At 41.2% G+C, this 24,205-nt stretch overlaps 1 protein-coding gene across 1 annotated transcript; it reads right to left on the bottom strand.

Annotated features, from left to right (window-relative positions):
• Nucleotides 1–410: 410 nt before the first annotated feature.
• Nucleotides 411–24,205, bottom strand: LOC123773884 (MTOR-associated protein MEAK7). Its single transcript, XM_045767814.2, has 11 exons — nucleotides 24,184–24,205; nucleotides 23,132–23,528; nucleotides 20,468–20,618; nucleotides 18,655–18,864; nucleotides 17,265–17,411; nucleotides 16,259–16,429; nucleotides 15,304–15,438; nucleotides 14,076–14,178; nucleotides 9,702–9,823; nucleotides 7,331–7,510; nucleotides 411–3,088 (listed from the first exon to the last, which is right to left on the bottom strand). Exons 3-11 carry the CDS (start codon nucleotides 20,591–20,593, stop codon nucleotides 2,966–2,968), a joined length of 1,317 nt encoding a protein of 438 aa, XP_045623770.1. The 5' UTR covers nucleotides 20,594–20,618; nucleotides 23,132–23,528; nucleotides 24,184–24,205; the 3' UTR covers nucleotides 411–2,965.

Genomic DNA, 24,205 nt, shown 5'->3' with positions numbered 1-24,205 from the left:
ATGCGCACACTACAAAGATCCTGAATAAAACTAAATATAAAAACAATTGACAAATAAATGATGGGTGAAATACAAAATAAAAACCTTACTGCATATATCCTGGCACAGCAAAGAAATAATATGCCAGGAGTGGTAAAATGTGCATGTAGTACTATGCATGCAAAATCTTCTATGACATCCCATGAACTCAAAACACTGTACATATACTATAGCATACACATAAAAGAAACCATTTATAAATCACGACAAACAGGAAAACGTTATGGTTTGGCACATTGACAAATTAATAATAAAGGACTATGACAAGGATGAGTGTATACAAAACGTAAAGGTTCTATGACCTTGTAATAACCAGAGACCAGGAGAATAATTGAGAATCAAATCTGAGAAGGTTGGAAACATAAATGCAATGCAATAAAAATGCTTTATTCAGAACATGTCGTTACAAAGAGTTCCCACGGACAAGCCTGGTCTGAACAACAATGCAGCTTGAACTTATAATGATCACACCTCTGAGAATTTATATACAAAAGACAAAACCACTAGAGATGCACCTTTGATACTTTGAAGTTAACTTGAGTTTACATTGTACTGTAATGTCTTCACATCTTCACTAATAAATAAAAACTACCTCAGCAGTATTCATATTTCCCCCCATGACTTGCCAACTCCAAGTATACACTTACATATAAGTATACAGTTACATATACCAAGAACAGTATAAACTCACTTTTGCCTGGAATACATTCATATACTGTACTGTATGCCAAGCATACACTACATACACCAAGTACACACTCTACATACACTAGTATACAAGCACACAGTTGTATAAACCAAGTACACACTTGTATATACCAAGTATACATTTGATGTCCAAAAAAGACATTAGAAAATGAAGAAATAATGAAGTTAGAGTCCACCCTGGACCATTATCAACTTGTGTAATTATCATGACATGATAATGGTCCAGGACAGATTGAAACATCGTCGTTTCCTTGTTTTCCGACGTCTGCTTTGGATATCATATCTTTAGCCGTGTTATTGTGACTCGATGTCTGCAAGTACACACTTATATGCCCTTGCACATACCAAATATACATTAATATACACCAGGTATACAGTTACACTTACCAAATATGCACTCGCATATCACAAGTATACATTTTAATATTCCAAGTACAGTACACTTTCACATAAAACAATACAAGCTACACTGTTTAGAGCTTGACACTAGTAGTACAGTCAGGTTCTTTCTCGACTCATAATTGGGAATTCCGAGTTCGAATCCCGGGCAGGACAAATATATTGGTGCATTTTCTATCATCTAATGCCCATGTTCACCTAGCAGTAAATTGGTACCCAACAGTTAGTCAGCTTGTTGTGGGGTTGCATCCTGGGGAGAATCAGTAATTTGACCTTGAACAGACCTCAACATAAGCATAACATGTACTTTATATATATACGCTGGCTACCCGTCTCCTGACACGGTAAATTATTATTATAATAATTGTGATACACACAACATAAACAACATTGAGGTTATGTCTACAACATCTACATTGCTGAGGAACAACATGTTTGGAGTTATGAATGAGCACAAGACTGGCAGACTCACGAGGAGAGAGTAGCATCCTAGTAATGTCAGACATTTCTCTAAAGCAGCGATACTTAACCTTTTTTTTCCTTGTTTACACCCCTTCTAAACTGCCTAGCCATTCTTGCACACCCTCCTTCTGGGTTAAAAGAACATACTGTTATGAGGATTGATGGCAGATCCATCACGTTTTTTTTTTAATATATAGTAGTGACAAATGTTGAGGAATGCCCTCTTTCAGGCATTCCTCCAGTTTCCCATACTGGCAACTCTGCACATGACTGAGGGGTGTAGGTCCATCTCTTGGAAATGAAGTCCAGGCATTTACTGTGATCAATACGGTAGTCACATGTACACGAATCCTATGTATTCGGCTTTGTGATGACATCACGCCAACACGTCTCCTTTATAGTGCTGCTTCTAAAGTAAGTCTGCCATAAAATCTCTGCACTTTCTTGAGCATTGCTAATTTTGCCTTTGATATTATTCCTGTCTCATTTGTGGCTCTCTTTTCAAAATGACTCCACCTGCTGAACAGATTGGTATTGAGGACATTGCTCCTTCTGGTTTTCTCATCAAGGACATATTTATATCTTAGGATGAAAGCAGAAGACTCCACTTTCCCACATGTTACCAACACAAGGCATCACAAGTATTTGACTTAAACTTTTCTCTTTGATTCCTGCAATTTAGTTCTCAATTCTGCACAGCCGAGAGAGGATTTGGAATGTTTTGAGCTTTTATGAATGCACTTCTGTTTGACATTCTTGACCATATTGTGACCCCTGTATGGATGATTTAAAATACCATGAGGTGCTGGTGTACAAATGTTGTCCTGTTTGACAACTCATGATCTGCATAATGCACACTGTGAATCTTGACATAAAGGGTAACAGAATGTGATAGTTCAGACAGAAAATTTCTTTGAGATCTCTGGAACACATTCTCAATACACTACAGTACTGCAATTTTTAATTCAACTGTGTGAATTTTACATTTATAGATGGTTTACAGAAATGTACTCATCAAATATTCAGGCCTTACTGTAAATATTATCTTATACCACAAAAGTACATAACCTTGTGCCTATGTGTAATTTTTGTGCCACATGTATGCCTCACTTTGCACGTGTATGAAATATCCATTCGACTACGTGATATTTTTATGAGACACGTAGACAACTCAGTTGAGGATACAGTTAAAGAGAATCTAAGAAATAATATATATACGGTAAATAAATCCAGAGATGACAGCAGTATGCTCTACCTCTATCTAGCAGTTTGAAAGCTGCTCCCATGACAAAAACTATTAACATCATTTTACTTATACTTTAGATTCTTGTTCAACACCCAATATAGTCTCAACATTTTAGTCTGAATCATCTGGTTTTTCCCTAAGGCCCTCACTAACTCTCTCTTTGCCCATAATGTCCAACATGGCTCGGGCCTCAGGATGTGCATCTAATGCACTTTTCTTCTTTCGGGTTCCTTCCTGAAACCATAAGAGAAAACAATAGCATAAAAACTTACACATTATATAATTTCATTGATATAACGGCTTCTTGTACTCTTTCAATGCAAAAAGCCAAAACCTGAATATAACATTAACTTCTCAAAGCTATACAACAACTTTGCGAGCAAGTTAACCTATTTTGCTCAAATTTGTGCAATAAACATTTTGCTAAACTGCACATGCAAATCCTTTAACCATACTAATGTATGATTTTTACACAACCTTGTTTATGCCCTAATCAAAATACAGTACACACAGTATACTTAGGTATACTGTATTTAATTTCTGGGAAAATTCTAGCCAAAAGAATAGTGAGCAAAAACAGCTAGTTAATGTGTCTGCGAACACTGACCTTGGCATGCTATGTAAAACAAGCATGCCAATCCCAGCACACTTCAATCAACTGAAACATTCGGGCCTAACCACAGGTGTAGACAGGGGATTTAAAAGGACCCTTGGAATACCCAGGTACAGTAAGGCATCCCACTGTAACGGTTCTATTGTTACGTAAAGTATGGTGACAAATAAACACAGACACTAAGATACTATATATATATTTGGTCGAATATACAGAAGTACACAGGTGATACTTTGGTGTGAGTTGAGCGCACTGAGTACAGTATCTCGCAAGTGTCTGCTCTAGACCACACTTGAAAGTTGACTCTGGTTAATGTGATGATGATGAAGATTAAGCCACCCAAAAGGTGGCACGGGCATGAATAGCCCGTAAGTGGTGGCCATTTTAAGCCATTACCAGTATCAAGAGCTGATACTGGAGATCTGTGGAGGTGCGAATGCACCCTGCATGATGGGAGATGTCTCCCTTGTGAATGTGTTAAGATGAAGATGAAGCCACCCAATAGGTGGCACGGGCATGAATTGGTAAGTGGTGGCCCTTTTGAGCCATCACCAGTATCAATAGATGATACTGGAGATCTGTGGAGGTGCGACTGCACCCAGCGTGACGGGAGATGTCTCCCGTGTTTTAAACAACGGACGATCCTGTGCGACCTCCCACCCTACGACCCCAGTTAGATGACATCAGCGAAGAGGAGGAAGTTAACTTTGATGGTTATGTAACGCGAGCAGGGCGTACAATTCGCCGACCAGCTAAGTTCCTTGATCAAGTATTTTTCCTTTCATCCCCTGGGAGGGGGAGTTCTGTAGCGAGTAGATTATCCCAATAATATACTCGCTCCAAATATAGTGTTAATGTTCCTGTCAACCTTTGGAGATGAATGAGGTGAGGCGTTGCCCGGGCAACATAGCGAGTAGATTATCCCAATAATATACTCGCTCCAAATATAGTGTTAATGTTCCTGTCAACCTTTGGAGATGAATGAGGTGAGGCGTTGCCCGGGCAACATGGTGAGATGCCCGAGCAATATAAGCAGCGGTGTAGCGAACATTAACTAGTCTACTTTCAAGTGTGGTCTAGAGCAGACACTTGCGAGATACTGTACCGACGCTCAGTGCGCTCAACTCACACCAAAGTATCACCTGTGTACTTCTGTATATTCGACCAAATATATATATAGTATCTTAGTGTCTGTGTTTATTTGTCACCATACTTTACGTAACAATAGGACCGTTACATTGGTGACCCAGTGAGTGACAAAGAACACCTAGTCACAAACTAGATCTTCGCCATGGATTTATCTACCAGGTTTCCAGCATACAACGCAGATGAGCCAGAATTTTGGTTCATGCAGATGGAGGCTATTTTCGACCTTCACGAAATTTCGACTGAGAAAGCCCGATATGCCTGTACCCTGCCAACACTTACCTCGGAGGCTATGCACACTGCCTCCGCTGTCATCACCGCGCCATCACCGGACACCAGGACGTACACTGCATTGAAGGCCGCTCTTCTACGGGCAGCAATGAAACGCCGCATTCAACAAAGGGACCAACTCCTCACTGACAAAAGGTTAGTAGACAAAACACCAGCCCAGCTTACGACCCCAGTTAGATGACATCAGCGAAGAGGAGGAAGTTAACTTTGATGGTTATGTAACGCGAGCAGGGCGTACAATTCGCCGACCAGCTAAGTTCCTTGATCAAGTATTTTTCCTTTCATCCCCTGGGAGGGGAGTTCTGTAGCGAGTAGATTATCCCAATAATATACTCGCTCCAAATATAGTGTTAATGTTCCTGTCAACCTTTGGAGATGAATGAGGTGAGGCGTTGCCCGGGCCAACATAGCGAGTAGATTATCCCAATAATATACTCGCTCCAAATATAGTGTTTAATGTTCCTGTCAACCTTTGGAGATGAATGAGGTGAGGCGTTGCCCGGGCAACACGGTGAGATGCCCGAGCAATATAAGCAGCGGTGTAGCGAACATTAACTAGTCTACTTTCAAGTGTGGTCTAGAGCAGACACTTGCGAGATACTGTACCGACGCTCAGTGTGATGATGATGAAGATTAAGCCACCCAAAAGGTGGCACGGGCATGAATAGCCCGTAAGTGGTGGCCATTTTAAAGCCATTACCAGTATCAAGAGCTGATACTGGAGATCTGTGGAGGTGCGAATGCACCCTGCATGATGGGAGATGTCTCCCTTGTGAATGTGTTAAGATGAAGATGAAGCCACCCAATAGGTGGCACGGGCATGAATTGGTAAGTGGTGGCCCTTTTGAGCCATCACCAGTATCAATTAGATGATACTGGAGATCTGTGGAGGTGCGACTGCACCCAGCGTGACGGGAGATGTCTCCCGTGTTTAAACAACGGACGATCCTGTGCGACCTCCCACCCTACGACCCCAGTTAGATGACATCAGCGAAGAGGAGGAAGTTAACTTTGATGGTTATGTAACGCGAGCAGGGCGTACAATTCGCCGACCAGCTAAGTTCCTTGATCAAGTATTTTTCCTTTCATCCCCTGGGAGGGGGAGTTCTGTAGCGAGTAGATTATCCCAATAATATACTCGCTCCAAATATAGTGTTAATGTTCCTGTCAACCTTTGGAGATGAATGAGGTGAGGCGTTGCCCGGGCAACACGGTGAGATGCCCGAGCAATATAAGCAGCGGTGTAGCGAACATTAACTAGTCTACTTTCAAGTGTGGTCTAGAGGCAGACACTTGCGAGATACTGTACCGACGCTCAGTGCGCTCAACTCACACCAAAGTATCACCTGTGTACTTCTGTATATTCGACCAAATATATATATAGTATCTTAGTGTCTGTGTTTATTTGTCACCATACTTTACGTAACAATAGGACCGTTACACCACCCTGGTGGTCTGGCCTCAAAAGACCAAAATCCGAACACACCAGAAAAGTAACACCGTCACTGCAAGGGCAGTGACACTTGGCACAGTGTCTGGTTGGCAACCTAGGAGCACTACAGTGGACAATCAGAGTTGATCACATCAGCAACAAAACTGACTCGATGGTTTGGGGAGCTCTGGGGCTTGAGGCACCTGGTGGGGGAAGTTTGGTACTAACAACTTTGAGCTAATTTCAAGTGTCGATCATTTGTTTATATGTACATAGTTTAGGGAGTTTGTTTGGCAATTTTTGAGGCTTTGGTTCTTTTGAACCCAGCAGTGGTCTGTACTGGTGCACTAACTTCTGAATGCTTTCAGAGTGGAGTGGCAGTGTCACCCACTCTGCATCTCTGAGGGGGGGGGGGGGGGCTAAGTTCTGGCTCTGGTTCCCAGTAGGTCAAACAGAATTCCGCAACTGATGTGACCGAGTAGTTGGGAGCAATCTTAGCAAGAGAGCTTCAGGGAGCCACAAGAGGGCTTCCCCAGAAAAACCAGACAGTAATATTTTAAATCAATGTGTGATGATATCCAAAGTACCCCATGAATCAACACATGAAGATAACCACATTATAAGGGGTTAATGGTTAAACATTTTGTATTTGCTATCAAAAAGTCATTTTCCTTGTAATTCTCACAAGTAACATGCACTATTATGCCAAAAATGGTCACAAAAATTTTTCCAATAATTTTATCTGTGGACATCTACCATATTAGCATAGGTCTTTTATGCTATACATGTAGATGGTCTGGCGATTTATTTTGGTGTGGTTTGTTGAACAATACTGGAATTTATGGTTTTTATAATTTGCTGATGTCCAATGACCATCGACTGTGAGTACAGGTGCCATAAGCTAGGGAAGCTACCGAAGTGCTCCTCAGAAAGGGAGCGTTATTGCACCCCCTTGAAAATGAACATTTTAATTTAAAAATCTATTATACTGTACCTCTTCATCCGAGTCCTCTTCCTCAGGTCCTAGTGCCCAGACCTCTATACCACGCACCTCCAGCTTCTGGTGAGGGGAAAGTGAAGGGCTGCGAAAGGTGGAACATGAAGGTGCCACTGACCCTTTACCAAAGTCATAGTCGAGCCAAAATCCAAATAATTCCTCTCGGCCTCCCATGCCCTGCAAAGAAAAAAATGAACGTGCTACAATATTCTTGCTTAGTTTCTCTCAGACATACACACACACACACACACACACACATGACTATATCTTGACAAGAGATATAGAAGCCACGCTACTTTGTGATTTGTCAATAATCTAACTGTTTACAAATTGAAGACTGACAGGACAAGTGGCACTTTGAAGAGCAACTTCAGAAGGACAAGAGCCACTGCAGAAGGACAAGAGCCACTGCAGAAGGACAAGAGCCACTGCAGAAGGACAAGAGCCACTGCAGAAGGACAAGAGCCACTGCAGAAGAACAACAGCCATCTTGTTATGAAAGGCTCATTTTTTTCCATTGATCATGTTACAACAATAAAAAAAGAGAGAGTAATTACACTAACATGACTGTATCAGTGAGAAAATTCGAAGGAGCCATGATGAGGGTTCGAGCCTATATGGTGGGTGTTCCCATGCACTCTCTCTAGCGATAGATCACGACTAATATTAGACACAGCTTTGTGTCATCCTTTGCAGACGATACAAAAATCAGCATGAAAATTGGCACTGTAGAAGACACCGAAAAACTACAGGCAGATATAAATAAAGCATTCAATTGAGCAACTGAAAATAACATGATGTTTAACAAGTTCCAGGTACTAAGGTATGGTGGAAACAAGGAACAAACAAAACACAGGGTACAGGACACAAATCAGACCTACTCAGAAGAAGAGCAACATGTAAAGGACCTATGATGTCTGATAACCTGACATTTAGTGAACACAACTATGCAAATATAATGGCGACCAGGAAAATAATAGGATGGATTATGAGAACGTTCAAATCCAGAGACCCCACAGCAATGCTAACACTACAGTATTTAAATCACTAGTGCTGTCCTGTCTTGAGTATTGCTCGGTACTCACTTTCCCTTTCAGAGCAGGAGAGATCTCTGAAATAGAGGAAATATAGAGAACATATACAGCATGCATAGAAATGATAGAACATCTAAATCATTGGGATCATCTCAAAGCTCACAAAATGTACTCTCTGGAAAGGACATGAGAAAGGTATCAAATATATACATGGAAGATACTGGAAGGCCAGGTCCCAAATGTGCACAGTAGAATAAAAACATACTGGAGCGAAAGATATGGAAGGAAATGTAGAATAAAACAAGTGAGGAGTAGAGGTGCCATAGGCACAATCAGAGAACACTGTCTGAACATCAGGGGTCCACAGCTGTTTAACACCCTCCCAGCAAGCATTAAAATATTGCCAGAACGAAGGTGGATGTATTCATGAGACACTTGAACAGGTTCTTGCAAGAAGTGCCGGACCAACCAGACTGTAGTGGATATGTGGGGCCTGCGGGTCATTCCAAACAAAAGCTTGTTGGACCAAGTTATCAAGTTGAGCCTGGCCCGGACCGAGCTCGAGGAGTAGAAGAACTCCCAAAACCCTCTCCAGGTATGGTATAAAGATTGAAACCTGGAGTTCTACTGAACACACAAGGATTTCCTGAGGCTTCTACTGAAGCCAGAACAGACTTTTCACACAATCCCCCCATGCACTTTGGCTCTGTCATCTATTTTCTTACTGATGCACTCATGTTAGTGTTATTACTATCTCTGTATTGAAAGAGGAGCATCAGAAGTAGAAAATTCCTAGATCAGTAGTATTATTCGTTAAAAGAAAACATTTACATTTATAATTACTGTAAAAGAAATCTCTTCACATTTACGTCACTAACAATTATAATGGTAACTAATTCCTGAAAAGGAAGTAATTATTCCTGTTGGATTTACACCTCCCACATTGGGTGATGTTTTCCTTTGTCATCACCAAATGCATGCAACTACCATGTCCAAACTTCTTCTGAATGTCAGATGTACAGACAATCATTTCCGAATGTTGAAACTGTTTCTTTGATACAGTTGGCAATCTCGCAATTTGCAGTGAACACTTTCTTGTTGCTGTTCGACCGTACCCACGAATCTCGGGACAACAGTTAATCAACACACTGTAAATCCCATTCTTGAAATAATCATAACATTGTATTTTCATTTCCTGTCCAATCCCCTTACTCCTTTTTCTTTTGTCTTACCATGTCAGATATTTATTATCAAAAAATAATTAAATTAACCAAAGAATTTTGGTCAAGACAAAAGAATTACTTATAGAAGTTACACTCAATTTAAAGACTTACCAGTCCATTGGGCATTGTATTTTTCTCCAAGTAATTTAAATACATAAAGTTCTTATTATAGCCTGTGCTGTGGAAGATTCCTGCCTGAGGCTCCAATGCAAACAAAAAGCATTCAGGTGTACCTGCAACATAGGGAAATTAACAATTATTAACAACTAGCATGAAAGTTTTTATGTAGACTATCAATAAACTCACTCTCTCTCATATATACACACACACACACACACACCTAGGTAAGCTTCTAACATGGATGAAAAATTTTCCGATACAGAAAAATGAGGACAGTAATCAGAGGCACTGTATCGGATTGAAGAAATGTCATGAGTGGAATACCACAGGGTTCAGTTCTTGCACCGGTAATGTTCATTTTCTACATAAATGATCTACTAGATGGAATAAAGAATTATATGAACATGTTTGCTGATGATGCTAAGATAACAGGGAAGATAAGAAACTTAGATGATTGTCATGCCCTTCAAGAAAACCTGGACAAAATAAGTGTATGGAGCACCACTTGGCAAATAGAATTGAATGTGAATAAATGCCATGTTATGGAATGTGGAATAGGAGACCATAGACCCCACACAACCTATAAATTATGGAGAAATCTTTAAAGAATTTTGATCTAGGGGGGGTGGTTCTAGATAGAAAACTATCACCTGAGGACACAAAGAACATCATGTGCAGAGCCTATGCTACATTTTCTAACTTCAAAACTGCTTTTAAATACATGGATGGCAAAATACTAGACTTGTAAAGTTCATGACTTGTTAGAAGACCAAAGCTAGAATATGCAGCAGTTGTATGGTGCCCATATCTTAAGAAGCACATCAACAAACTGGAAAAGGTGCAAAGACATGCAACAAAGTGGCTCCCAGAACTGAAGGACAAGAGCTACGAGGAGACGCTAGAAGCATTAAATATGCCAAAATTTGAAGATTGAAGTAAAGAGGTGATATGATCACTACGTACAAAATAGTAACAGCAATGGATAAAAATGATGGGAACAAATTCTCAAGACCTGGAACTTCAAGAACAAGAGGTCACAAATTTATAACTAAACAATGCTGCCGAAGAAATATAAGAAAATTCACTTTCACAAACAGAATGGTAGACGGTTGGAACAAGTTAGATGAGAAGGTGGTGGAGGCCAAAACCGTCAGTAATTTCAAAGCGTTATATGACAAAGAGTGTTGGGAAGATGGGACACCACAAGCATAGCTCTTATCCTGTAATTACACTTAGGTAATTACTGTACAAGTACAACAAGGCTAGTAGGTGGGCATAAAGAACTAGACCTCACTTCCCCATTGCCACTGATATTTAAGTACAGATAGGTCAATATACTCAACCTATAAAGAAGGAAATATACAAGAAACATATTTTTATAACGTGAGGAACAATAAATGTGTCGAGTTATATTAAAGCGTGTAAGCAAGAGCGTGTAAAGCAAGAGCGTGAGCGAGAGACGGCGAGGGAGGGGGGGGGGGAGAGAGAGGCTCTTGCTCCTCCCTTGCTGCTGAACAGCAGTTGTAAATATACCGACTCATTAAACTAACCATGCTTTTTTAAAAAATGATTTATTAATATGAAAAACAAATACTGAAAGTACCAAAGGCCCTAAAAAGAACAAAGCTGGTTTTGGCAAGTACTTTTTCCTTATTTGTACAAATTTGGGGAAGGGAAGACGATGCTCTCTCACTGGTTGCTGTTTTCGTTCAGTCCTATCCCAGAGGGCAATGAATGTTATATCTTTGACTGTATGACCCCCCTCAGGATCTGGGTCTCTGGAACCAAATAATTTGTTTTTAAGAACTTTGACACAATGATTTATGATTCAGAGAAACTTAGATGATTGTCATGCCCTTCAAGAAAACCTGGACAAAATAGACATCTTGACAATTCAAGATGTCTGCATTAACATAACTTCACTAACATGCATCAACCTTAAGATTAATGGAAGAAACACACATCATGAAGGTTAAAATAATAGCCCAATACTTGTACAACATTTAACACCTTGAGTTAGTAACTTTTCTGTGACTATAAGCGAGTTACCTGCCTATTTTGGAATCTTAAAATATTTATGGTGGACATGATATTTTTATTTTCCTGGTTGTTTATCCTCATTAGCTTCCCTGAGTTTATGGTAATGGCACACTAGCAACATACTGTGTATGCCAGGCCCACATGACTTTTCTCTACTCACAAGGATCACCACCTAACCTAACCATCTTGTCCATTTCACATGGCTTGGAGAGCACTCATCAGTGAACCCACTAACAAGGCAAACTGTCCGCTAAAAAGTAAAGAAGAAGTCACAACAAACTTGCCGCAGTTGGTTAACATCCACAAAACCTTGATTTAATTCCCACAGAGGATGGAGATTATGGACACATTTGCTATAGCAGTAAGTGATTGTGCTATCATTCAGCTCAAGCAAATGGTGAAGCTCTGTAACCTTTGCCAGAATTTCACTTGTGATAAGTGTTAAATAATAAATTAATATTTTTTCCATGACTCCTTTCACCCTTCACCAAAATACTATGGGGGTTGGGTGTTAAAAATATGCTTGCCTTACCTTAAGCCTTGTTCAGTGTAGACATCCCAGTTTTCCTATGCTTTAAGGAGGTCATTTACCTCGTTTCTATATAGGTTGGGATGCAATGGTTCTCATACCCAGTTCATAGCCGAACTCCAGCCTACAGCTTTTCCAGGTGTTATACGGTGTACTGTATTTTAATGCTGTTGGACACCCGGGAATGCCTCCACCCTTCTGCAAATGTTTTTCCCATCATTGGTTGTGCACTGTGTGTTTCATTATGTGGCTGGTGTGCTGGTCTTGCTGCTTTCTTGAGTGTTTGCCTTTCAGGCCACAGCATAGCTCTGAGCTCAGACCAAGCATTTCACTCATTTGCAGACCTGAGCTGTTATTGGTATAATTATGGAGAGCAGTACTCTGTACATGATAGAGGCTTTGTGGTAATAGTCTGTCTTTTTTAGCCGTTTCTTCTAGTTTTGAAAAAACTTGGGATGATACATCCCAATCTAGATGTGGATCCTTTGCCGGTTCAATATCCGTGTTCCCTGGTTCCTGTCGGCATTGGTCTTTTTTTGCTCAAAAGATCTGGTAAGAGTTGGCAGAGATGCTCAATTTCTCTTAATATGTTCTGGAGTTTTATGCTGCACAGCTGCATGCTGAGTTAGTGTGTCTGGCTATGGTCACCGATTGCATGTACCACTAGTTCTTTGCTCAAGCTGTTCACACTTTCTGTGGAAAACTGTCAATATTCTGTGTGGCTCTCCATGATTGCAGGCAATTTGGTAATTTGGCACTTATCAAAACACTTTTGAAAGAAAGTCAAGGGTTTTGTGGCCTACTTTTGATGCTTTTATGAGTGGTTCACTTCAGTATTGGGTTTATCTCAGATTTGAATGTAATATTACCATGTAGAACGGGCATGGGGAATTTGAAATAACCCTCGTTTCTTTGGTTGGTAGTGTGTTTAACAGATGCCTGGCATGCTAGATTTGTCTAGTGTGTAAGCTGAGGGAAGCTACTCAGGGAAGCTGTCAAGAAATACTTGTGCACAATGCAGGTAGTCAAAAAAAATGAAATGCACCAAACAAAGTTGTTGTTGTTAAAGAATCTCCATCCTCAGTTTCAATGCAATACATTTAAAAGCAGTTTGCATGTATCTTCTATATAAAACTCAAATTATTGTATTGTCCAGTAGAGAAGATGAGAAAGAAAATTATTCTATGTCTGCTTTTGTGCCATGTCTGCTTTTGAGCCATGTCTGCTTTTGAGCCATGTCTGCTTTTGTGCCATGTCTGCTTTTGAGCCATGTCTGCTTTTGAGCCATGTCTGCTTTTGTGCCATGTCTGCTTTATTCATACATCCATAGGTCTTACATTCATACAAGTTGGTTCCAACATAATCAAAATGTAACCAAGTCTCAAATGTTTATATGACCATGAAATTTAAATTTTAAGCGTATTTGTCTTACTCTCGGACAATTATGGGTGCAAGCACCACTGTCTGGTTTAGAGTGGAGTACATATAACAGGTATGCTCCAATATCTAAACTTTGTTGTTTATGATGTCAGTCTAACAAGTCTGGCAAAATGTCTGAATAGTCATGTTTCCTTAAATGTTATCACTACACATTGCATTTATGAATGGGTTTAACCAGCCAAAATTGTTCTATGGTTACCAAACACCACTCTGGAAACATGTCTCTTCTGTCATGCACAAGTCTGCTAACAAGGGCTCAAGAAATACGAAAAAAATGTGTAGGATTTCACAAATGGAGATAAAGGAAGAATTAACAATATATTACCAAGCACAGCATACTGTTCACATCTACTCACCCTGAAACTGTGGTCTGACCTCCCATGATACTGCTGCAAAACCTCCAAATTTATTTCTTGACTGATCCTCCACTATGATGAGTGTGGGACCTTTTCCCATAATCTGAAATAAGTACATCATTTCAATTAATATTGTAATCTCATTACAGTGGACAATATACATCAAGAAATGAATGTGATGAAATGGCTTTTTCTGGTCGACCCCACAGTACTTTCCCAGAACTTACCTGGTTGATGGGGTTCTGGGAGTTCTTCTACTCCCCAAGCCCGGCCTGAGGGCAGACTTGACTTGAGCATTGTAATCACTAAGCCTTCAGGTTGTACCAGGCCTCCGAGACTTATACAGGCTTTACGGGAACCAGGACCAGAATTTAGTTCTCTTGGCAGGATGTGGAGAATGAAGGATCAGAGACCGACTCAGAAAACTAAAGAAAACCAACCAGAAAGTCCAAACAAAATGAAACGAACCACTGCTTAGAAGAAAAAGAAATAAGGAAAACAATGGAAAAGATAGTTTTGCGGCGGGGTGAGCAATTCATTCAGTTTATTCAATGATTCATTCCGCAGCCACCAGACAGCAGCCCAGGCAAACTGGGATCCTGATGCACCAACCACCTACTTCACAAGCCATCAGAACCGAACCACAAAACCCAACAGGAAGGAAGGAAAGAAATGGACAGGAATGGAGTTTGAAGGAGTTGACCAGAAAGTTTGTTTAATTACATTCTCCGAGCTTACTCACAGCAGCTTCTTTGAATGGAAGATAGCACTGCTTAAAACTTAATATTGAGTGGTCCCCACCCCAGGATTAGGAGCAGCTGATAGCTTGTTCCAAAGCACTTTATTTTACCAAATGAGTTTGTAATGAAAATGCATAGGAAAGAATGTTCAATTGCATGTACAGTATTATTTGTATTGTACAGTATTATACAGTATTTGTCTGAAATGCTATGCGTACTAGTTACTTTAGGTATTGTATGTACTACCTCTATCTTTAAATCAAACAGAATGTTTGTACTGTAACTCTGCAACTATGTATGTACTTTTCCTAAATAAATTGTTATTATTATTATTATTATTATTATTAAAATAATGTTAGGTATATTGGTACAAAACTGAAAAAACATTAAATTTCAAAAGCAATGGGACCCCCAGTTACAGCAGAAGGATCTGCGTATTCGAGTGGGAGTACACTGCATTATGTAAAATGCTTAACAATCTTACGTACCTGCTTCATAAATATACTGAAGCTCCACCCATGCGTGACTGTAGAAAACAAGAATCTCCACTCTGATTGCATGAGCGGTGGCAGGGCATTGTTGAGGAAGAGTACTTGGGCAGCAGTCAACATGCAAGGAAATGACTGAAAAAAAATAAAATTCTAAATGAAAATTCTATGTACTGTACAGTATACAAACTATGATAATAAATTTAAGACAACAACAGAAAGACCAGACACAAAGATTGGAGGAGAAGCTCTGACTGGTACTGGTGCCAGTGTCTCCCCCCTGCCTGACTGTGGTACTGGTGCCAGTGTCTCCCCCTGCCTGACTGTGGTACTGGTGGCAGTGTCTCCCCCCTGCCTGACTGTGGTACTGGTGCCAGTGTCTCCCTGCCTGACTGTGGTACTGGTGCCAGTGTCCCCCCCTGCCTGACTGTGGTACTGGTGCCAGTGTCTCCCCCCCTGCCTGACTGTGGTACTGGTGCCAGTGTCTCCCCCTGCCTGACTGTGGTACTGGTGCCAGTGTCTCCCCCTGCCTGACTGTGGTACTGGTGCCAGTGTCTCCCCCTGCCTGACTGTGGTACTGGTGCCAGTGTCTCCCCCTGCCTGACTGTGGTACTGGTGCCAGTGTCTCCCCCTGCCTGACTGTGGTACTGGTGCCAGGGTCTCCCCCTGCCTGACTGTGGTACTGGTGCCAGTGTCTCCCTGCCTGACTGTGGTACTGGTGCCAGTGTCTCCCTGCCTGACTGTCCAAGAACACAATGTGCACTTACTTTTAGGAGCAGAGAAATGTGTTAGCTAAAAATACAAAATGTTCGATAATTGCATTATTAATTAATTAAACACTCAAATATGTATTTCTGAAACAAAATAATATGCCCCAAGGAAGATTAAATGATGACTCCACCACAGTTTATTTTGGAGAAGTAACAAGTATTCATATGGCAGTCATCATGTTTACCTTAGGAAGTTGAGTAGGTTGAGGCATGAGTGCATTATAGTCAATAGGAGAGAGGGAGAAGCAATTCTTGAGAACTTCTGTCTCCAGTGTGGTAAAGATCGAGTGACCCAAGCACCACTTTTCAAAGTTGTCATAAGAAAATCGAACTTTAGGAGGAGGCTTGCCCCATACCTAGTTGAAAAAGTAGAGTATAATAAAATTTGATTAAACACAAACATTACAATAATAAAAGATAGGCCAATTTTATAAGCAGCTGCACTCTTCTATAAGCAAGATATATTAGAAATATTAAACTATTAATAACTCAAAATGTATGCATATTATATTTTTGAACAAGTTATTGCCAAGTTGCCCACTCAGCATTGCATAGCCCCAAGAGAAGAAAATACCAGCATTGAATGTAATGAAATGCCATTTTTCTGGGTGAGCCCCAGAGGCTTTGTGGAGCTATTCAGCTAATGTGTGATATATTAGACCAGGGCATTAGTCTATGGAGTTCAACCTACCAGGGACCACTAGCCTAGAACCTGGCCCCCTCAGAGAGGATGCAAGGAGCAATGGCCCTGGAAAAAACCCATGGTTGGGGGTCTTCCTTATCTGCCATCGACTGGGGTTAGGCCCCCAGAAAGGTAGGCATAACAAAAACACCACATGGTAAGAAAAGTACAAAGGAAAACCAATGAGAGGTAGAACTCCCTCCAATCCCAAGGAAACAAGCAAACGTCACACTCCACGCTGTGCCGCTCGTCTGCGCAGCTCTTCCCTTCCCAGGAATGGTTGGGGTGGGGGGGGGGGAGCCCAGGACCAAAAATTCTGTAACTTATGTGACTTGTAGTATGGATCAATCTCAGCAAGATAACTAGAGAATGCCACTGGAGCTCTTCCAGAAATAAGCATTTCATTATATTCAATGCTGGATTTTTACCCGACATAATAACATTGCATTATCATCCATCACACACGAGCAAATGAAGTTCAATACAAGGTAATGAATACAAACTCTTACCTCCTTAGGACTCTCACCAGCATGCATCAAATCATGTAATAAGGCTTGTGATACAGCTGCTTCAGTACTTGCTGATGACTTCCACCCTCTGTATCCAGGCTGACTGGTTATCATACGCAGGTATGCACACACAATTACCTCAGTATACTGAAAGACACAATTTTATTTATTTCTGCACTCTGGAAGTAAAATGCAATACATGTACTGTATAAAATGTTTTATGTCCAGTGTCCCTTAAAGTGTAGGAATGTGGTGACCAAACAACTAACAATGGGATGATATCTGCCCTCCATCTTTTGCATTAAAAAAAACAGCGTTGAATGTAATGAAACACCATTTTCTGGCTGAGCCCTGGAGGCTCCCTGGAGCTGTCGGGCTAACATGCAATCTTTAAACCAGGGCAACAGTCAATGGAGTTCTGCCTACCGGGGACCACTAACTAGAACATGGCCCCCTCAGAAAGGCACAGGGAGCAATGGCCCTGGAAAACTCCAGGTGGTGGGTGCACCAGAGACTTATACAATTGAATGACTACTGTACCTTTTTTTTCTTCAAGGTGAGCCCAACCACTTGGGCTGGATGGGTAAGTGACAGTCTTGCTTCATGCAGGTCGCTGTTCATTCCCCGACTGTCCAAGTGCTTGGGCACCAATCCTTTCCCCAGTCCCATCCCAAATCCTTATCCTGATCTCATCCAAATGCTACATAGCCGTAATGGTTTGGCGTTTTCCCCTGAAAATTCCCTCCCTCCTTAAAGGTGAAGGTATGCTTGATTATTTCCAGAGTTTGATTAGCTTTTTTTTTTTACTGCCACAATTGCTTGTTGTGCAAATTTTAGTGAATGAATGATTCTGACTCCAAGGTCCTTTGCATCATCTATCTGTTGCAAAGTGGTGCTGTTAATTTGGAAATTGTGACGTGGGTTGTTATACCCCACGTGCAAGGTCTTGCATTTATCGACATTAAAAAGCATTTGCCAGTCATCTGACCATTTATGGAGTTCATATAGATCTCTTTGTAAGGTCTCAATATCTCTCTCACTTCCCACTTTAACACAGATCTTTGTGTCATCTGCAAATTTGATGATGTGATTTGTAACACTCATCTATATCATTGATATATATGACAAAATAGGTTGGGCCCCAAAATGGACCCCTGTGGCACACCACTAGTGGAGGCGTAGTGGTAACAGACTCCTCAAGCACCTTTAACAGCTCTGCAGAGACCATTTTAATAGTTATCTATGGTGCTGGTGTCTAGATGTCTCCTGCTTGAATGTCCAAGATGCTTAGCCAGAGGACAGAATGGTTCCTACCTTAATGGTCAACTGAATGCCAACTTCAAAACAATGCTCTGCATTACATAAATATAAACTGATAACATATGCTTACCTTAATAATACGATCACAGTCTACTCCTTCTTGGCCTCCACCAGCTAATGTTAGGGTCAAGAACAGGTGCTCTTCCATTGAGCCTTTAAGAAGAGGTCCTAAGCTGTCCACTACTGCTGAACATGGCAAGGATGGAACACTTCTGTTTTTCGTTAAAATTCCGACAAATTTTGTCGTCATTTCTGCATTAAGGTGACTGGAGATATATTTCTGCAATATATTGCTATAATTATTAAGTATTCACCTAATACAATGCATTCAATTAATATATTTAGATGGGCCTAACCATAATATTCCAGAAAATTATAATTCATAAACTATCCTCATTCCTAACTTAAACACATAACACAAACAAAGGCCTCTATAGCAGTGTGAAATATGTAGAATCTTTCCTACATATTCTCATTCTTGTCTGGAATATCATAAAGAAATCAAATGTTGAATGTAATAAAATGCCCTTCTCTGGTGGGCCACTCAGTAGGATACTGCAACCCATCCTCACACTAGCTGAGGTAAACAAATCTCCTGGAGGCAAAGGGAACTGGCTGCCCAAACCATTATGCTAACTAATAGACAAGGGTGTTGTTAGTAAATTGCAAACCAAACCATATCCTAGCATGTGAGGGACTGCATACAAAGCCATGAAAAAAATTAGGAATCAATGTTACAAGCAAACACCAGGAAAACACGCGCAAGAAATAGGACCAGGGGCGTCATGAACAAACATACAGCTAATTGCTTCAACTTTACATCAACAAGCCTCACTGTTGGAGAGCATGTCCCATGTGCTACCTGTAAACAAAGTGACTCAAGGTGAACCAATTCAAAGAATAGAAATTAGAACACATCAAACAGGTACAATATCTATGGTGGAGCAACAAAAATGCTAGCCAGCCACCAGGGAAGAGCAATCTGACTCACTGTTAGAGCAAAATTCATGTTCTTTCAAGCCAGGGAACAGCGATGCGAGTTATTCAAAGCACACTTATTAAAACATAAATGGAACAAAAACAAATGGCTCTTCATGGTACAGATGTTTCACGAATAACAAACACTACAGTTGACTGACATATTCCATACCTAACTTCAGCATCATCATAGTTGATATGCTACCCTGGGCCACCTTTTCAATGTCTTCTTCCTTCCCATCACCCTTGTCCCTGTTTCCATGGCATGCTGTTTCCACATTTTTATATGAGGTCTGTTTTTGTCACCAATGAGGCTTTGCTTAAAAAATGATATCGAGTGGAATATTTTAACCCTTTCTGAGCAGCACCTTGGTAGCTCCCAATTCATGCCCTTTAAGTTCATTCTTACTGAAGTTCACTTGGGAGAGAAGGGTGTCCTAGTGACAGTCAATGTAGTTAGCTGATGGGTGCTTAGTAGTTAAAACAAAAAAAATTGTTCTGAAGTTGCCAAGGATTATTAGGAAGGAGTTTTAGAGTGATTTAAAGAGGTTCTGTACAACAGCGAATGGTTAATTCTGGGTGGATTGAGGTAAGCTTTCCACTAAACTCACTGCCTCTCTGTTCAGGGGGGACGGGGGAATAAGAAATTCTGAAAAGATAGGAGTCCTTCTGAGGATTAACATCACTCAGAGCCAGGTGCACTGCCAGTGTCATGGATGGCTTCAGTGCCAAAACAGAGAAGTTACTGAGGTCCTGCTTACAAGGCAGGACAGCTTAACTTGTGGCTCTATCTTGAATTCTACAGTATACGAGTTTGTATTTACATCTGAATGAATACAGTAACTCCAAAACAGTAATATTTCTTCTTTACTGCTTGAAATTAAGAAGTAAAATTAAAATCTTACCTCTAATGCAGCAATAGCCACAGTATCACCCCCTTTGGCAAGTTTTTGTATGGTACGCAGAACACGCTGACGCTCTTCTCCAGTAAAATATTCCTTTCGGATAGTCTTGCTGGTTTCTGCTCCCATTTTTGGTTTGTGTGTGTGTTGTACTCTATCAATGAAAGCCAAAATAACTATAAGAAATTGATCTAAACAATAAATTATATTGAAGCAAAATCATAAAGCAAATATCTTAAATGTATAGAAGGGAGGGGGGGGGGGGGGGGGGGGGGTGGAGGAGGAGGAGGAGGAGGAAAAAAAAAAAAAAAAAAAAAGAGAGAGAGGAGAGAGAGAGAGAGAGAGAGAGAGAGAGAGAGAGAGAGAGAGAGAGAGAGAGAGAGAGAGAGAGAGAGAGAGAGAGAGAGAGAGAGAGAGAGAGAGAGAGAGAGAGAGAGAGAGAGAGAGAGAGAGAGAGAGAGAGAGAGAGAGAGAGAGAGAGAGAGAGAGAGAGAGAGAGAGAGAGAGAGAGAGAGAGAGAGAGAGAGAGAGAGAGAGAGAGAGAGAGAGAGAGAGAGAGAGAGAGAGAGAGAGAGAGAGAGAGAGAGAGAGAGAGAGAGAGAGAGAGAGAGAGAGAGAGAGAGAGAGAGAGAGAGAGAGAGAGAGAGAGAGAGAGAGAGAGAGAGAGAGAGAGAGAGAGAGAGAGAGAGAGAGAGAGAGAGAGAGAGAGAGAGAGAGAGAGAGAGAGAGAGAGAGAGAGAGAGAGAGAGAGAGAGAGAGAGAGAGAGAGAGAGAGAGAGAGAGAGAGAGAGAGAGAGAGAGAGAGAGAGAGAGAGAGAGAGAGAGAGAGAGAGAGAGAGAGAGAGAGAGAGAGAGAGAGAGAGAGAGAGAGAGAGAGAGAGAGAGAGAGAGAGAGAGAGAGAGAGAGAGAGAGAGAGAGAGAGAGAGAGAGAGAGAGAGAGAGAGAGAGAGAGAGAGAGAGAGAGAGAGAGAGAGAGAGAGAGAGAGAGAGAGAGAGAGAGAGAGAGAGAGAGAGAGAGAGAGAGAGAGAGAGAGAGAGAGAGAGAGAGAGAGAGAGAGAGAGAGAGAGAGAGAGAGAGAGAGAGAGAGAGAGAGAGAGAGAGAGAGAGAGAGAGAGAGAGAGAGAGAGAGAGAGAGAGAGAGAGAGAGAGAGAGAGAGAGAGAGAGAGAGAGAGAGAGAGAGAGAGAGAGAGAGAGAGAGAGAGAGAGAGAGAGAGAGAGAGAGAGAGAGAGAGAGAGAGAGAGAGAGAGAGAGAGAGAGAGAGAGAGAGAGAGAGAGAGAGAGAGAGAGAGAGAGAGAGAGAGAGAGAGAGAGAGAGAGAGAGAGAGAGAGAGAGAGAGAGAGAGAGAGAGAGAGAGAGAGAGAGAGAGAGAGAGAGAGAGAGAGAGAGAGAGAGAGAGAGAGAGAGAGAGAGAGAGAGAGAGAGAGAGAGAGAGAGAGAGAGAGAGAGAGAGAGAGAGAGAGAGAGAGAGAGAGAGAGAGAGAGAGAGAGAGAGAGAGAGAGAGAGAGAGAGAGAGAGAGAGAGAGAGAGAGAGAGAGAGAGAGAGAGAGAGAGAGAGAGAGAGAGAGAGAGAGAGAGAGAGAGAGAGAGAGAGAGAGAGAGAGAGAGAGAGAGAGAGAGAGAGAGAGAGAGAGAGAGAGAGAGAGAGAGAGAGAGAGAGAGAGAGAGAGAGAGAGAGGAGAGAGAGAGAGAGAGAGAGAGAGAGAGAGAGAGAGAGAGAGAGAGAGAGAGAGAGAGAGAGAGAGAGAGAGAGAGAGAGAGAGAGAGAGCACAAAGGAGAAAGTGAAAGAGAAAAAATGCAATGCTAAAAACTATTAACCATAAAACTAACTTTGTACATACTTTCTAATGACCTGTATTTAATTAATCTCATTATATATTTAGTTTTCATAGAAAAAATATTTTCTATGGTTATCAGTGAAATATTAAATAAATACTTAAAATGAGTCAATTTCTTTCAACTGTAACTTAAAACATAGGTAAAACGCTAGACATTTTTATGGTACAAAATGGCAAAACTCTCTGGAATACAAAAATCACATTTCTTCTACACATTCTACATTCTGGATTAAAAGTGACCAAAATATTTAATAACTGTGATAGAGCAGACACCCATTTTCTGTACTCTAACTACAGGTGCTCATGAATAGTACAATAAAAGGCAGAACATTACTTTGAAAGCACATCAACTAGCAGATACTTTTATGCACCTATCATATCACCTAGGGAGAGAGTGGGGAGTCACAGCGGCTCGAGTGGGTGTGTGCACGTGACAACGAGGCTAAATGTTGGAGCCGCATCCCCTAAACGTGTGACGTTGAGCCCCTCTCCAAGAGCCAGAAGCGCCAAGGGTGATCTCCTAGTATAAGCACTCTACCGAGTTGTGGGTTGGGTTGTCCGTAGAGAAGGATCAACGACGACAACACCAACCAACCCACGAGTCTATAAAAATATATACTATAAAAACTCACTTCCCTCCTCTTGTGATACAGGCACAAGTTATGTACAGTACCTGTGGATTTCAAAATCTACCCAATTTAATCCAACCTAACTTAACCCAACCCAGCCTAACCCAACAGAACCTAACCTAACCTAATATAGTCTAACAATATAGAATATTGTAATAATTAGAAAATGATCTTTGTACACCTGAAGCACACCAACCTGGTCTTAGGTGCAGGTCTTAGGACTCTGGTCCTAAGTATAGATTTGGCACTTTGGTCTGTGGCAGGGTCTGGTCCTCTGGTCTGTGGCAGGGTCTGGTCCTCTGGTCTGTGGCAGGGTCTGGTCTTCTGATCTATGGGAGAGTCTGGTCCCCTGTCTGTGGCAGGGTCTGGTCCCCGGGTCTATGGCAGAGTCTGGCCCTCTGGTCTGTGGCAGAGATGGCACAAGTCTATAGAGTGTGGCACAGGTTGGGCACTGTACACAGACGGCGGGAATGTCACTCAGGTACTTGGTCTTCTCTATGGCGGTAATGTCGCGAGACGCATCACTGTGGCGCATCAATTTTGATGATTTGACATTCAGGTACTGCTGCTGTTGTTGTTGTTATTCCGCTCAGCTGTTCACATTCGAAGATGACAAAATGTAAGACCGTAATTATCTATTATACGTCATTTAAGAAGAAAAAATAACAATTACCTTCTAGAAACTGTAAAAAATATCAAATTAGTAAATATAAACCTTTTTGCAGCTGCTCATTGGACTTTTAACAATTGTTACAATACACTTTTTTGTTATTATTATTATTTTTTATATATATACAAAAGCTCTTACATTCTTGTAAAGCCACTAGCATGCATAGCGTTTTGGACAAGTCTTTAATCTTAATTTTCACCGGAATACGACCCGCCAAATCGATTAACAGTACCCATTCACTGCTGAGTGAACAAAGGCTACAGTTAAGGATTGGGGCCCAGTCAATCCTCCCCGGCCAGGATACGAACCCAGGACAAATCGCTCTCGAAGCGCTGGGCGAGTGTCTTACCACTGTGCCACGGGGACTGCAAAATTGAAACTCTTATCTAATTAAAAATTGATTTCATTGAAACTTAAAATACTGAACAAGTTAACAAATGTTGATCCGGACAATTTCTTCAAGAGGTCAGCTGTAACACAAACAAGGAGCAACTGTTTCTAGTTCAACAAGCCACAATGTAGGACTGAGAACAGATGCTTTTTCACCCAGAGGGTGAAAACTCTATGGAACCGCTTACCCGCCGAAGCCTTAAATGTCAA

The sequence above is a fragment of the Procambarus clarkii genome, chromosome 91 (assembly GCF_040958095.1).
Source record: "Procambarus clarkii isolate CNS0578487 chromosome 91, FALCON_Pclarkii_2.0, whole genome shotgun sequence".
NCBI classification, from domain to species: domain Eukaryota; kingdom Metazoa; phylum Arthropoda; class Malacostraca; order Decapoda; family Cambaridae; genus Procambarus; species Procambarus clarkii.
This window is presented reverse-complemented; position numbering and strand designations above follow the sequence as displayed.

Coding starts and splice junctions, on each gene's coding strand:
- LOC123773884 (XM_045767814.2), bottom strand. CDS start 20,593: ATGGGAGCAGAAACCAGCAAGACTATCCGAAAGGAATATTTTACTGGA. Junction 17,412..18,654: donor ACTGTGATCGTATTATTAAG/GTAAGCATATGT, acceptor TGTGTCTTTCAG/TATACTGAGGTAATTGTGTG. Junction 9,824..14,075: donor GGTCAGACCACAGTTTCAGG/GTGAGTAGATGT, acceptor CCTATGTTGCAG/GTACACCTGAATGCTTTTTG.